Source organism: Chaetomium strumarium, assembly GCF_033439665.1.
Source record: "Chaetomium strumarium strain CBS 333.67 chromosome Unknown B0T15scaffold_5, whole genome shotgun sequence".
Lineage (NCBI taxonomy): Eukaryota > Fungi > Ascomycota > Sordariomycetes > Sordariales > Chaetomiaceae > Chaetomium > Chaetomium strumarium.
This window is the reverse complement of record NW_026944433.1, coordinates 41,505-56,819: the sequence shown is the minus strand read 5'-3', so window position 1 is coordinate 56,819 and position 15,315 is coordinate 41,505. Positions and strand designations below refer to the sequence as shown.

The 15,315-nt window shown below is 55.8% G+C and overlaps 6 protein-coding genes across 6 annotated transcripts; 3 read left to right on the top strand and 3 right to left on the bottom strand.

The window, feature by feature from the left end:
* The first annotated feature begins 401 nt into the window (after positions 1-401).
* On the top strand, positions 402-2,743 carry B0T15DRAFT_534903 (major facilitator superfamily transporter). The gene is made up of 4 exons (XM_062869465.1): positions 402-954; positions 1,030-1,875; positions 1,965-2,206; positions 2,290-2,743. The coding sequence occupies exons 1-4, from the start codon at positions 743-745 to the stop codon at positions 2,607-2,609; spliced, it is 1,620 nt and encodes a 539-aa protein (XP_062719667.1). The 5' UTR covers positions 402-742; the 3' UTR covers positions 2,610-2,743.
* A 47-nt stretch (positions 2,744-2,790) lies between these two features.
* On the bottom strand, positions 2,791-4,559 carry B0T15DRAFT_575445 (uncharacterized protein; the record flags this gene model as incomplete). The annotated part of the gene is made up of 3 exons (XM_062870994.1): positions 3,980-4,559; positions 3,001-3,782; positions 2,791-2,835 (listed from the first exon to the last, which is right to left on the bottom strand). Exons 1-3 carry the CDS (start codon positions 4,413-4,415, stop codon positions 2,791-2,793), a joined length of 1,263 nt encoding a protein of 420 aa, XP_062719666.1. The 5' UTR covers positions 4,416-4,559.
* Positions 4,560-5,052: 493 nt separating this feature from the next.
* B0T15DRAFT_417557 (heterokaryon incompatibility protein-domain-containing protein) lies at positions 5,053-7,640 on the top strand. Its single transcript, XM_062865493.1, has 2 exons — positions 5,053-6,297; positions 6,356-7,640. Exons 1-2 carry the CDS (start codon positions 5,294-5,296, stop codon positions 7,416-7,418), a joined length of 2,067 nt encoding a protein of 688 aa, XP_062719665.1. The 5' UTR covers positions 5,053-5,293; the 3' UTR covers positions 7,419-7,640.
* Positions 7,641-7,687: 47 nt separating this feature from the next.
* B0T15DRAFT_494387 (uncharacterized protein) lies at positions 7,688-9,329 on the bottom strand (the record flags this gene model as incomplete). The annotated part of the gene is made up of 2 exons (XM_062867013.1): positions 7,688-8,600; positions 8,668-9,329. 2 exons carry the CDS (start codon positions 9,327-9,329, stop codon positions 7,688-7,690), a joined length of 1,575 nt encoding a protein of 524 aa, XP_062719664.1.
* A 2,629-nt stretch (positions 9,330-11,958) lies between these two features.
* B0T15DRAFT_557290 (uncharacterized protein) lies at positions 11,959-12,947 on the bottom strand (the record flags this gene model as incomplete). The annotated part of the gene is made up of 2 exons (XM_062870442.1): positions 11,959-12,322; positions 12,430-12,947. 2 exons carry the CDS (start codon positions 12,945-12,947, stop codon positions 11,974-11,976), a joined length of 867 nt encoding a protein of 288 aa, XP_062719663.1. The 3' UTR covers positions 11,959-11,973.
* Positions 12,948-13,619: 672 nt separating this feature from the next.
* Positions 13,620-15,177, top strand: B0T15DRAFT_417554 (putative cytochrome P450; the record flags this gene model as incomplete). Its single annotated transcript, XM_062865492.1, has 2 exons — positions 13,620-14,691; positions 14,808-15,177. 2 exons carry the CDS (start codon positions 13,620-13,622, stop codon positions 15,122-15,124), a joined length of 1,389 nt encoding a protein of 462 aa, XP_062719662.1. The 3' UTR covers positions 15,125-15,177.
* Positions 15,178-15,315: the final 138 nt, after the last annotated feature.

Here is a 15,315-nt window from a genome sequence, read left to right as displayed (position 1 = left end):
CAAGTGGTGTTGCCAGTGGTTGCTCAAACGACGCCTCTGAGTGACAGAAGGCAGCTGTTGGCAGGTAGAGTGGCAAAGTACCTACTAGGTACGTACTTATCTACGTCCTAGGGCTGGAATTGGACGACCCCCAACATGACCGTTGAAGTGCCACTTTGTAGTTGAACAAGCGTGGGGAGATGTGACCTTGCCTACGGTATCCAGTCAGTTCCGAGAACACGGATTTCCTTCCCCACGATTCTTGATCGGGTCTAATCACCATAGGCCGGAGATAACACATGCACCATTTCCGAGTGTTGGGCGTTGTTGATAACGACGCTGGTGAGTTCGAGAGCCGATCGATAAGGCGCGTACTGCTCCGTTTTTGGTAATATTACTGCTGGCAGAACGCCGATGCGGAGCGAAGAGAGATAAGAGGCCAGCGCCACAACGGGCTGGCACGATAAGACGAGAGATGGGCAAGTGCGTATTGTATCTACTACGCCTCGGTCATGGTTCCTGTTGATTTACGCTGCTGGAGAACAGTTCAATAACACGGTGCTGGCAGAGGTGGACTGTTATGTGTACTCTTAATATTCAATCTATCCACCTTATATACTAGCACTTTATTTTCTCCTACCATCATGGTCCTGATCTTGGAACTCCCTGATTCGAATTGCCGCTGCCCCAACCGTTAGCAAACCCACCTGTTGCTTCCCCTCAACCAACCTCCAAGGTCCATGACCAGGATCGAATCGTCGACATGGCCGACGACGAGAAGCGAGACAAGGTGTCGGCACCTCGCACACCCTTGGGCGTGGAACCATACAACTCCGCTGGTCAAGTAACTGAAGAGCTTGTCTTGAGCAAAGATGGCTTCCCACTGTTCCCGCAACCTGTCCTGGACGACGACCTTGACCCCCTGAACTGGTCATCCGCGCAAAAGCACATCATCCTGGCCATTGTAATGTCTCTGTAAGTAGCATGCTTCCTTTCTACTAGTAGTGACACCTAAGGGGTAATACTGATAGGTAACCCGTGCGGGAACAGGTATTTCATGTTCACTTACATCACAACGACCACTGTACCGTCGTTCCCAACTCTCCAAGAGAAATACTCGGCCGGCTTGGCCGAAGTCAACTGGACCGTCGCCATTCCTGCTCTCGGCCTCTCTCTCGGCCCATTGCTGTGGGCGTCTCCGGCGGACATCATCGGCCGGCGTCCAATCTTCATCCTCGGCACCGCCATGGCACTGCTGTCGACGATCGGAGCGGCCCTAGCCCCAAGCTACTCGGGCTACATGGCCGCGCGCTTCTTCCAGGGGCTGGGCGTCAGCCCCGCGGCCAACGTCGGCTTGGCCATCATCAACGACATCTTCTTCGAGCATGAACGCGGCCAGAAGCTGGGACTCTGGGTCTTGGCCATCGACCAAGGGCTGTATTTTGGCCCGCTCATCGGCGGGTTCGTCAACATGGCGGGTTACCAATGGATCCAGTGGCTCTCTGCCATCTTTTTCGGCGTAATCCTTCTCGCTGAGCTCTTCTTCCTCCCCGAGACGCTTTACCCGCGCCACCTCATGCTTGCGGGAACTGCGCAGAGTGCCGTGATGACAACCCCGTCGTCAGGTGACGAGAAGACCGTTCTGGCGACTTCTCCTCCCAACAAGCATCTCATTGTGCGGAAGACCAAGGACCTACCATTCGCGAACCTCTCCCCACTTTCGGGGATCAAGCACCCACGGCTATACGACACCGCCTTCCGATTCATCAAGACGTTCCGGTACATGGTGGTCCCCATCTCCGTCATCGCCTACTGCTTTGGCTGGTACTGGTGGGTACTTTCTGTGGTGACGCTGGTGCCCGTTGCGTACCAAACGTATGCCGCACACATCCAAGGGTGAGTCTGCCTTACCTACCTTACTGTAATAGTTCTTACCCCGTGACAACATCGAAGTCCGTCTTGAGCTAACTCAGCAAACCATTCAGGCTTTTGTATCTCGGCCTAATAGTCGGGACGTTGGTGTCTGAAGTGTTTTGCTCTGGCAGCCTGAGCGACTGGATCGTCATCAAGCTAGCCAAGAGCAACCACAACAACCAGAAGACGCCGGAGATGCGCCTCTGGCTCGCTTATCCCGCCGCCGTGCTGACTGCTGTTGGCCTGGTCGTCTGGGGCGTCAGTGTCGACCGTGGCTACCACTGGATCGTGGGTCAAGTGGCCTTGGGTCTCTGTAAGTTTTGCCCCCCTGAAATCCTGACCAACCAGGGTGTCCGTACGAATGGAAAGGAGAACTGATTGTCTCTCGGTCAAAAGTTGGCGCCGGTATTCAGATGGGAAACACTGCGATCTGCTCGTATGTGGTGGATGCGTACCCGATGCAGAGCATGGCTACCATGACCTTCTATGCTGTGATGCTGAACCTGTCTGCCTTCGTCGACCCGTTCTTCATCGTGCCGTGGGTGGAGCATGTGGGCTTTACCTGGACGTTTGCTGGCCATGCCATGATTACTATCTTCGTCTGTATCCCGGTGATGGCAGCGCTGCATCGATTTGGCGGCGCAATGCGTCAGAAATCTGGGAACCCGACGTGGGTAAACCCGGAATTCGAAGTGTCGAACAAGCTCCCGCAGTGAGGTCAGGTCAGCATCACATAAAATACCCTCTTCATTAATCAAAGTCTTCTACACATTCGATTGGCCCGCCTCGTCGGTGATATTTCCTTGATGCGGTCGCCGCCTTGGCAGGGAGCTGGGTCATCAACATCTAGAAGATTCATTGACTGCTTGCCACTGAGCGCCTCTAAGGTGCTTCAGCCTACCGCGGACACTTGTACTTGTGCCAACCATCTCCCACCTTGAGCTAGGATATGGTAGTGCCGCCTGTCACGTCCTAGTCAACTGAAGTGCACAGGCCAAAATCACGGATCATCCTCCCTACGATAACCATGCCGCCTACCGCGGAAACACCCAAGAAAAGTAGCAAGCCCAGTACGGAAAAGAAGCCCAGCAATAACCGTTCCATCACCCTGAAATACCGACGCGTCCGGGACGTTTGGATGACTGCCATCATCGACGTTACGACTTCATCGCCTGGGCCGCTCAGACCTGCGTTTATGCCAGCGAGCACCCCGTAGATGGTTCCGACGATTAGCCACGACATAGTGAAACCTCGTTCAAGTTGTGAACTGTTTCCCTCCTGAAACCCCGAAAGCCCCTCAACAATTGCAAGTGGAACCAGGCTGAGTAGAAGACTTGCTAGGATTACCGAAGTCGGAATTTTGACGAGTGGACGGAGTTCCGGGAGCATCTCTGCCCCTCTCGTGGGTGTTCCTTCCGTCGTATTGTTCGCATTTTCGAGATCCACACGGATAGCCCCTTTGAAGAAGCCCTTATTTTCCCTCTCGGCGTCTGCCATTGCCGGTGTTCTGATCACGAACATCGCTGGGTACTCGGGCGTCAGCATGTTTGCCAGCGTGTTCAGGATCGACATGACGGCATATGGAGCCACCGTCAGACCAAACGCAGCGTATCCGTACTGATGAATCTGGTCCCGTCGCGCACGGTATACCGTGGCGGTTGCCCACATGGCCTGCACGTAACTGATGGAGAGTTTCAGAATGTTGTGTGACGAAGCCAGCACCGCTTTCGAGTGATGCAAGTTGCCGAGGTCAATATCCTCGGGGTTGCGCCCGTCATGGTCGAAGGAGAGCGTTAATGAGGCCGTGGGCAGGACAACGGCGAAGTAGTAATCTTCGTGGAGCCAATATTCGCCGTGGACAGTCGCGTCAGGCGGAATGGGGTGGGAGCCTTGAGCAGACTCCCACCAGGGTCAATCTGACGATAGGAGCGTGCCTCTGTAGTTAAACAAAAGTATTGGGGACCGACGTAAATGGACGGTAATAGTCTAACCTACATTATGGCAATACTGTCTAGTCCCCGAGATACAGGACGGATTTGAGGTCCGGGCAACTGTTTGTTTCCTTCCTCGGCCGCGTTTGGCATACGAAATGTCTTCTCCTTTGGCTGCCAGCTTTCGACTCGGATGCTGTTCCCAGCAGTATCTCCGCTCTCAACTTCAGACCGGTTGTCCCTACTTCTTATCGCTACCAAGAACTTGGTGGCAGGCCGCTTCTTTAGAACCATACAGAGAGCATTTGCTCTAGCAGCGCGTCGTAATGGGTCCTTCGTTTCGGTTGCCGCATGCCGTGCGATGGCATTTACAGCTCGAAAGACTGCGCTACCCGGCAGGGTAAGAGCAAGAAGGATCTGAAGAGCAGCCATCACAGGGCTTTGGCCAGGCTCTGGAACAACGGTCGCAGCATGCGCAACATAATTCGTAAAGAAGAAAATAATGAAGTCATACCATTCGGGAGGTGTGCACAACAGTTTTGGATTGCCATGATTTGTAGAGCCTTCAGGCACAGTTAGGGTGAAATTCATGTTGATGAGCCTGCCTGGAGCGAAGAGAGCATGAGCGATACTTGCAGTAGGATACCCGTAGGACTCTGGCAATTTTAATAGACATTTATTGCGCCAGAGCCTTCTCCTCTCCAATACCACTCCCCAGAGAGCGTGGAATAGCCGAACGTGTGGCTTTGGCGCAATGCAATGTGAAAGTTGCAGGACAATGAAAGCAGGTCGCACCCCCCCAACAACAACCACCACCACCCAGGGCGGGTATCTCAAGGGATACAATTGGCTTGCACGACAGCACCTGAAATGCAATGAAACCAACCATGATGATGGATCCAGACCAGCCAACGGAACTTTCAACACGCCACTTCAGCTTCGGGATGTTACGAAAGACGCCCCTCGACCGTCGGGCAACTTCCAGCCAATCATTCTGCGCCCAAGTTTCCGGTGCTGCACACCTGTGCGCACACTGAAGTTACACGGAAATGTGACACTTCGGCTCGTGATAGCCGTGGGGTAGTGGGGAGACGCCGAAAGGGGCGAACGGAACTCATGGCATTGCCCCTACTAAAGGTTCTCTATAAGAGGCTACTGGTACTTCGCCAACGCAAGAAAAAGGCACGGGCGAGGGGCTCAATGGCCAGTCAACACGAAGCGGCACTGCGGAACAACTAGGAATATCCTGCCGCTATTGGTCGAGGTACGGCCTTTTGCAGGCGAATCAGGATGAGTTGGAAACGCTGTTGTATTACTCATTATTTTCTTTTCTGCCGCAAGGGAACTAGCGGGGTAAGATTTCTCATTCCTCTCTTCTGGTCATTTCGTTCCTCATAGGAACTTTCGTTCCACAACGCGCCAGGGGCTCTATGATCTGAGATTGAGTCCTTCAGTAACCTTGATGTGCCATGGACAACAGCCATGTATCGCCTGCGGTTGCCCCGAATGGATTATGCGCCTATTGCCAGAAAGTCGCTCTGGCAGTCAGACACAAGACGTTTGGCGGTGCCTATTCCCTCGGAACCTTCCAGCGAGTCCAGACAAGCGATTGTCCGCTCTGTCGAATTGTGTTGTTTTGCTTGTACGAGTACGCACGAAATGGAAATACCTGGTCCAGGCCCGACGCCGACAAGGAAGTGGAGCTACAATGGACCTCCGACACTCCGTTTCGGAGTCCGGGCTTTTTTTATGTTACCCCTTACCGCGACGTGAGGATTGGGTTCCTAGTCGACCCTCACAGTGATGTCGAATCTCGGAACAAATACATACATTACCTAACTCCCAATCTTGGGAAAGCCTTGGATCTGCAACGGGTTAGGAAATGGGTTGGTCACTGCGAACAGAATCATGGCCGGGAATGTGGGAGCAACAGCGTGGATAGTGATACCGAGGTTGCGGATTGCTATCCTGGACTGGGTTTGATGCGGTTTGTTGATGTTGAGAAGATGTGCATAGTTGAGAAGCAGAAGGTCTGCCGTTACGTGGCTTTGAGCTACGTCTGGGGCCAGGCAGCGTGTGTGCGACTCAGCACAACGAACAAGGCGGTTTTGACGAAGCCGGAAGCACTAACGCAGTACGCTCCTAGTATCGCTCTTACGGTTCGCGATGCCACAGCCTTCGTTCGAGGAATAGGCGAACGCTATCTCTGGGTTGATTCCCTGTGTCTCGTCCAGAACGACCCAGACGATGTGCGCCGGGGAGTCCAGGCCATGGACTTAATCTACGAGAAGGCCCTACTCACCGTTGTCGCTGCGTGCGGTCACGATGCAGATGCCGGTCTTCCAGGCGTTAAGGAAGGGACTCGGTTCATGTCTAGGCCCTCCGAAGAGATACTTCCTGGCGTGAAGTTGGATGCCTATCCTGTGCTCGAGCTGCTGCTTAAGAACTCAGTCTATAGCACCCGGGCATGGACGTAAGCGTTTCATTCCTCATTCTTGACCAACATTTATTGACCAAAGCCTACCTGGCAGGTTTCAAGAGAACATACTCTCACGAAGATGTGTATATTTCGTGGACAACAATGTCTTCTTCCGCTGCCGCAAGACTACGCTGAATGAGCGCTTCCACTCTAGCCTCGACGAAGAGAGGATGTGGAGTGTCGACCTCGCTTCCATGCTCCCTGGTGCAGTGCGCATGGAGAGTTCTGTTGAGGACTACTCGACCATGCTCCTCTACTACTCCCGCCGGGCGCTGACCTACCAAGGCGATGTGCTCAACGCAATGGCCGGCATCATGCGTCGCGTGTCACACAAGATGAAGTGTCGCTTCTTGGAAGGGCTTCCTACCGCATCGCTGGATCTATTCCTACTCTTTCGTTCGCACCGGTCAATGCTGCGCCGCAGGGAAGGCTTCCCCAGCTACTCCTGGGCCGGCTGGCAGGGCCCCGTCATGGTCGTTGACCTACCAGGCGACGAGAACAAATGGCTCCATGACCACACCTGGATCGTGTGGTACAAGCGCAGCCCGCGCGGGGTTGCCAATCTCGTCTGGGACCCGCTGGCAAACGACAGCTTTCCGTTCCACGATGACAACTACATCGGCTACCGCGAGCCGAGGCGGCCATTCACGCCTCCGGTGGCCCTGCCCTTTGCCACGACCAGAACCCAAGCCCACGGGACCGTTGAGGTGACTGCCCTGAGAAGCTATCCCATCCTGCAGTTCTGGACGCTCGCCGTGTTCTTTCACCTCGAAATTATGGATCCTATCCGCGGCATGGCGATGGTCAGGGATCGGGGCGGAACGGCCTGTGGGGCGTTGTACCTCGACGGTCTGGAGGGGAGTACCTTCTTTCATGGGCATGGTCCGTTTGAGATGATTGCTGTATCCGAGACGGTGAAGGAACCTTGGGTCTTTTACGACAAGTGGCTGGAAGGGGCTCTAGCGTGGGAGGCGCCGGATGAGTTCTATCACGTGCTAGTGTTGGAGTGGAGTGGAGGACTAGCCGAGCGGCGGGCGGTCGGGCTGGTGCTGAGGAGTGCGATTACGAGGAGCTGTGACCCGGGACCGGTGTGGAAGGAGGTTCTGCTGGCTTGAGGTGCTTAGGTGAGGGCCTGATGAGGACGCCACCAAAGACTAGTGACTGTTACTACTAGTAGTACTAGTACTTGGCGTAACTTCTTAAGATAGGTTATAACGTCAAGTTAGGTCGATACGCTCTATAGGTAACTAAACGGAACAATAGAAAGTTGGGAAAGCAGAGCCGACTTGGAAACAAAAACGAGATAAACGAACAACATAAACAGCAGACCTACCGCCTAGACCAGCTAGGGGAGGTAAATCCAACAATACTATTTCGCCCCCACCTACTTCTTCTTATCACGACTGCCGCCCTTACTATCCTTGCCACCACTGCCACCGCCACTTCCGCCACTTTTGGCAGCACTAGGTCCTCTTCCCGCACTCGCCTGCCGGGCCGCCTCCTCCAACCGCGCGCTTCTCCGTGGCTGGGGAACCCCCTGAGATGGAGGAGCCGTGGCAGCCTGAGCAGTGGTAGTGGTGGGAGCAGCAGCAGCAGCAGTGAAAGTAACAGTGGCAGTGGCAGTGGCAGAGGCATGAGAGTTGGTGCCACTATGGCCATGCTGGCCGCCGCGGGCGTGCCCGGGTTGGGTGGGCTGTGCATGAGAAGACTGACCACGAGCCGGGTGGTTAGTACTGGGAGCCGACCTGGGCATGCTAATAGTGATACCACTCCCGCTGGCGACGACTATGCTATCGGCCACAGCGGTGTGCGTGGCTTCTTGGGCGCGAGTGCGCACGCTGACATTGGCGGCCGCACCGGTCTGGCCGCCGCCAGCAACCTGATGGCTGTCAGGGGTCCGCCTGGTGGCGCTGGTGCTGCGAGTGGACCTGCCGCTGGCCGAGGGTGACCTGGAGGTTGCCGACGACCGACTCGTGGCAGTGTGCTCTTCGAACACGCGGCCGTTGGGCGGCTGCGCGGTGACGATTCGCCCTGTGGTGTTGTGCGTGAACTCGCTGTCGCCGGTTCGAGTCCACGAGTGTAAAGGCGGGTAAGAATCCAAGCCCAGGTTGGCGCCGTCATGCTCTGTGGCGAGCATGCAGAGAAAGAAGAGCGCCAGACGCACAGTCATCACCCCGTCCCCTTCCGCTGACCAGCGGATCGTGGCGGACCTGGGAGAGGTGAGATCAAAGTTCGTGTGCGTGTCATCGAACGCCTTTCCGCCCTCGGTTGCGGCCGTGCCCGTAGTGGAAGGCCGGCTTGGGTCTCCGTCTCCGGCTGAGGCAGGTCTTTCTACCCGCGCTGCGGCTTCCCGTCCTCTCCCACGCAAATTGGAAGACGACAAGCTCGTCTTCGGTGATGATGAAGCCGTAACGGGAGCCTACCGTCTTGGCATAATATTGGATCTGATATAGCGGCAAACTGTACTGGCTGAGATTGATCTTTGCTAGCTCGTCGTTAAACTTGATGGCAAGCTTGGTGTCGCCGGGGATGAGGTTCCTAGGAAGCAGAGTTCCATCCGCATTGATTCCCGGGGATACGACGGCCCAATCCGGGATATCTCCGTCATCGCCGTTATAGGCTCGACCACCGCGACCGATATGTGCCCTGTTCCCCGGGCTGTGTCGGAAGGCTCCGGCCAGCTCCGCGTACTCAGCATGCTGAACCGTGTTGGCAAATATGAGACTCTGGTTGACCGAGGGCAGCAGATACTTCGTGATGACATGGTCGAGACAGTCTTCATTACCGATTCGAAGGTCCTCCACGTCCTCGGTAGGATGGAAAACAGGTGGGTTGTCCCAGCTCGCGCGGAGAATGTGGCCGTAGAGGCGGTTCATGGTGTAAAGGCTGAAGTCCTCCCATTTCACCAATTCGTCACGCCCATCCTCCCACTTCTCATTGCGCGAGTTCGGGCCGGGCTTGGTCCTAGAACTATCCACCTTTGGGTTTGGAACAGATAGCTCGCGGAGAATGGTGGTGGAGGACATGATGGTGGAATAATCGGCCGGGAATTCGGTACGAGTGCTTCTTCAAAATGCGAAGGAGAAGATAGAAGATGGGGAAAGGTAAACAAGTGCTCTTGGTTGGTGTTCATCGGGTGGAACTGCAAAGCGGGAAGGATAAAACGGGAGAAGGCAAACAAGTGCTCTTGGTCGTGGCTCGTTGTTATCGGATGGGTTAGTCTAGCGGCGATGGGATCGATCTCTATATAGTACGGCATGGGAGACAATCCGCATCATTGCTATTCCTGTTGCCGCCGTATCCGGCTGTGTACCATCTGTGACCTGGCGGCCCACGCCGTCGGGCGAATTGAGCGAGGCAGCGGCCATGCACACCGGAGATCTTCAAACTTAGGCACAGGTCACCTAAGTCCCGGCTTGCCACCTTCCCCTTTGCGGCGCGCAAGGTCTAAGTTGGTACATCTGGAATGAAATCAAGATGCCCCTGGCGAATCCGCTTAGGAGTTTTCCTTGCGGTCGCAGCCTGACGACCCATTTGGTGGAACCTTAGGACGTCAGGGCTTGAAACCTTGACCAACATGCTCTGCATGACTATGGCATAATACTCACATTTGTCTAAGGCTGTGAATGGTGGTGTCGGTTGCCCCATGGGTTGCCGCGATGGCCCGGAGACTAAACTGGGACCAACATAACTAGGTACTAGTTCATCACGAGGCTAACACGCAGGGTCCACCATACTCTCCCAAGCATCGCAGCACCAACTGCAAGAGTTGGACCTATTATGGTGCGACTTGAGGTACTAGGTTAGCCTCTTAACTACCTGAATCATACAACTTTGGGTCAACTGACGGGATCACAGTTAGAGACGCATAGTCCTACGAAGATCGACTAACGTTACCAACAAAGCCCGCCATTCGTAATTGTCTCGTATAGCTTGCGGTCGACTCCTAGAATTACTGAGAACAGCCATATCGTGCCTGCGAATTACAATCAAATACGTGTCACGTAAACTGTTAGCTACTTAGGTACCGTATACATATAGCATCTTTTTCTAGGTATCTGCTGGCAGGGAGGACCTGCAAAGCAACCGTACCTGCCCGCTACGTTTTAACTCCCGGCGCGCGCAGAAGCGGGCAAATCTAGGGCCCGATCGGGGCCGCTTGATTGCTAAGGTCTCGGCCTGAATCATGTCCATGACAATATAGTGTGCTGTGATGATACCAAAAAAAAAAAAAAAAAAAAAAAAAAAAAAAAAAAAAAAGGTCTTAGTCTCAGCCACAGCTTAGGCCCTTCGCGTCGTGACTCTCTCGTGTGTATACATTGTATTGTACATCTGAATTCGGCCGCGTAGGCGACCACATGCATTTGGCGACATTTTGGGCCTCAATACTCCGTACCACCAAATACATGCAAGCAAAACAGTGGTCTTGCATGCTTGATTGAGCTGTACTAGTATTGCGCTCACTTTAAAATACATCAGTTTTGTTCGATGTTTCTGTTACATGCCGTTTCTACATCTTATGGTACATCCTATCTTCTGTTCATTGAATGCCAGAGATGGCTAGCGCAGCGGGTACGGGCAAGACTTGACCAGGGGGCGAACAAATAGCGGTATCTACAATAAGCGCGGGTTTCCGTAGGTAAGGTACCTAGGTCAGGTACCTAGGTACCTATAGTCTTTTGGGCCCGTTCCCTACAGTCCAAAAAGGCCAGCTTAAAAAAATAGATCCAGCTAGAATGGGAGGCGTTTCACCGTGAAACCTTCACCGCTATCCAGTGTCCTATCTAACCGCTCTCAGGTGACGGCGTCACAGTTGGGCGTCTTTGGCCGCCAAGACGACACGAGCTGCACAAACTCACAGTGCACAAACATCGGTTGGCCGGTCAGCGCTGCTAGTAATGGAGGCGCCAGTTGTTGGCGTCACAGCATGCCATCGGGAACCGTGCGACTTGTTCCTGTCAACCTCGTCGTCAAGACGCGTCGCGGGCGGCATTGATCCAACCACAACCGGCGCTTCCTTACCAACAGCATACCTAATACATGCCGAGCAGAGCTTGACAGCGGATTCGATCTCGATCGCGTCGTCCCTCTCCGCACCGAACGCAGTTCTGAAGTTGCCCCTGGCTTCCAAAACCGTCGTCCCATTCCCCGGATTCAGTCCCCATTGTCCGCATCCCGCCTCCGACACAGGCACCATTCACCAGGGCTATGGAGCTACCGCCATTTCTGTCCAGCGAGCCGATGCAGGGTGAGCCGCCCTGTCGTTGGGCCGACTTCCTGTCGCCGAAACTCCGCCGATTCCCACGGATGGGGAGCCGATCCGCTGGGTGAAGCGTCTGGGAAATGGAAATGAAGGGGTTGTCCAGGCCGTCACATTTGGTAATTGCCAAGATCTCTTTGCACTGAAGATGGTCCGTTCGTCCCATTTCCCTTGTCGTCTTCCTTAGTGTTACCGTCCCATGCGCATAGTCATTTACCACTGTAGGAAGTATGTACTGCACGTGTAATGTAGCTTCTAGTTCACTTTTCTGCTTGAGCCTTCCGCTACCAGGTCGTGCTATGCATTTGTCTAATACTACTAGTACTATCTAATACTAGCAGTCTCTTTATTTCCCCTCCTCCCCCCTTAATAAGGCTTAGACCCATCGGCTTCTAGTTGAACCCGCGATCTTAAAGTCCAGCATCCCTGCTGTTCCTGACGCCCACAAACCAATATAAATTGCCAAAGGGCGGAAGAACCGTCGTTTCGCCGTGATGGAAGGTCCACCCGCTGGCGTCCAGGCGCCCCCGGCTCTCCTCGGTCGCGATGAGGTCCCGGATCTCCTGGGGCGAGCGCGTGCGGATGCACGACACGTAGCCGTCCCAGGCAAAGAACAAGGGCACGACCGGGACGACATAGGTCAGGATCAGGTGCATAGGCGACCACCAGAACCAGACCAGGGTTGTGAGCAGCGGGGAGAGGATCACCAGCGACGTGTTGAGCAGCGCTGGGATGTTGCGCTGTGTCATCTCAAAGATGCTTTTTCGTTTCGTAAGGTAGAGAGAGTCAGAGAGGAGTCAACCAGGTACTATGGAAGCGCCAACTTGTAGGTAAGTAGTACTACTTAGTAGATGGGCCAAACTTACACGAATGCGTCGGAGCTCTGGATCGACGCGCGCAAGATCTTGGCCGCTTGGTCGTCGTCGAAATGGTGGAAGCACAGGTTGAACAGGCGGCACTCCAGCGTGTCGTCGTCGACGTAGCGCGTTACCGTGGTGGCGTCGACGGGCTTGCTCTGGAACGAGATGTTCTCGGACGCGGACGTGATCCTCTTCCAGGCGGCCCAATCCGGATACAGGTCCGCCAGAACGAACCGGGCCGGCTTCTCGCCGCGTGCGCGGAGGCGTGCGTTGAGATTGCGCTCCAACATGGGCGTTGGCCCGCCGGCGCCGGCACAGGCGTCGACGAAGGTGTAGGCGGTCGGCGCGGCGGGCAGCTTCGACACGAGGATGTCGCAGGCCTGGGCGGCTGTCGAACTTGTCCGGCCCGGCCCAACCGTGTTCCACATCTGGTGGAGCGCCCGGTGTGAGTACTCGCGGAGCCAGGACGGACACCACGGCATGTCCTCGATCTCGAACAGCTGGGATCGTGGAAAGAGCGCCATGGTCTACACGGAGCGACAAGGTTGTTGGTAGTAGTAGTCAAAGGTAAAAACAATCCTAATAGAGTACCATTGACGAAGCGCAAGCTCCAACTACTAGTAGTAGTATAGGAACAAAATATTGATAATCCGGGATTTATTAACTAGTACTAGTACCTCACTCCGCCCTGGTTGTTCCGGGTGGCTTGCTTTCTCGGGTCCTTCGGCGAGCCTTGGCGCGTGGGTGGTGCGTCCGGATTCCGGACTCCGAGGGGGCCCGGGCGGCCCGGCCTCAGAGGGGGTGCAGCCCGCGGCAATTAGACTACATACGGTCTCTGCCGATGGTGCTTCCTGCCAGCAGACAGGAATGCTATGTACAATACATGGAAACACCGCGCGGCCTTCCATCCATACCCCCAACAAGCGCTAACCGGAGGTGTGGCAGCCACGATGAAGATAGTAGGCGACGCCGAATCAACCGTGACTGGCATGGCCGGGAATGGGATCCTATCATCGGTGCTCCTCGCCATCCTTGTCTGCCTCGTCGCATCCACCGTCCAGCAGTATGCCTCTCGACGGCGCATGCCGCCCGGCCCGCGGCCGCTCCCCTTCATCGGGAACGTGCACCAGATTCCGAAGGAGCACGCGTGGCGGGGGTTTGCCGAGCTGTTCAAGAAGCACGGCCCGCTCGTGACGATGCAGTTCGGACCAGGGCAGAAGGCCGTGATGATCGGCTCGCTCGAAGTGGCGCGCGACCTGCTGGACAAGCGCAACGCCATCTACAGCTCCCGCCCGCGCGCGCCCATGGTCCAGGAGTGCATCTCGCGCAACCTGCGCATCCTGTTCCTGCCGTACGGCGACCGCTGGCGGGCCTACCACAAGCTGCACGCGTCGGTGCTCAACGTGCGCGTCTCGGACGCCTACCGCCCGCTCCACGACCTCGAGAGCCGGCAGCTGCTGCGGGAGCTGGCCGAGCCGGACGCCGGCGAGCGCTTTGCCGAGCGCTTCTTCCGCTACTCGGCCAGCCTCGTCTACAGCCTGGCCTACGGCATCCGCCTCGCGCGGGGCGACGAGCCCGAGCTGCAGACGGCCAACCAGGTCATGCACGAGCTCAACCAGGTCTTCCTGCGCACCTGGCTGGTCGACGTCTTCCCCTGGGTCAATGTCCTGCCTACGGCGCTGGCGCCATGGAAGCGCACGGCCGACCGCATGCACGACTTCGAGTCGGCCTTCCTGGCGGGCCTCGTGCGGTCGGCCGAGCAGAAGCCCGGCTGGAACTGGGCCAAGAACATGCTGGCCATGCGAGGCAGCAGGAACATGTCGCGCACCGAGCTGGGCTACGTGCTGGGCGTGCTGTACGAGGCCGGCAGCGACACCACCGCCATCGCGCTGTCCGTGTTCGTCATGGCCATGGTGCTGTATCCGCGCGTGGCACGCAAGGCCCAGGAGGACATTGACCGCGTGGTCGGCCCGGAGCGGATGCCCACCTTTGACGACCTGCCGAAGCTGCCGTACATCGATGCCGTCGTAAAGGAGGTCCTCCGCTGGCGACCCGTGATCCCCGGCGGGATCCCCCATGCCGTCACCCGGGACGATGAGTACGCCGGATACCGCATCCCCAAGGGGACCGTCCTCATCCCGAATCTATGGGCCATGGCCATGGATTCGCAGTTGTTTGAGCATCCCAGCGAGTTTATTCCGGAAAGGTGGATCGAAAACCCCGATCTGCCGCTGTTTCCGTTTGGCTTCGGCCGGAGGGTGTGCCCTGGTATGTGTTGACAGCTGATACTACTAGTAGACTAGTATCTCTGGCCCCCATGATCTTGCCGCAGCGAAAGCGTGGTGCTAGCTACTACTATAGTACTAACCCGAAGTATCACCCAGGACAACACGTCGGCAAAAACTCCCTGCTGATCAACACGGCGCGCATGCTTTGGGCATACAACGTCGAGCATGCCTACGAGCTGAGGGACGGGGTGAAGACGAGATGCCCAGTCGATCCCATGGCCTTCACAAACACTTTCAACTCGCAGCCGTTGCCCTTCAAGGTGTCTTTCGTCCCGCGGAGGGAAAGTGTATGTCGAGTCATGCAGCGTGAGTGGGCTTCGGAGGAGAAAGACCACTTGATCCATCTACAGCACCTTCAGACCAAGATGGAGACCACGGCGAAGCGGGATGCGGAGGAAGCGGACGGGCTTTGACAGGTATAGGATGAAGTTGAAGAAGGACAAAACAAACTTAATGTCTGAGCACCAGGATAGTGCAACTCGAATGCTACTAGCAATGTCCATCATGATATCCCATGTGCGTTTCGCCATCCCAATTCGTCACTGAAGCCTGTGGTAGCAGCCTTGGTGCCTACCTTACCTATGTTACCATCCCCAAGGCAAAA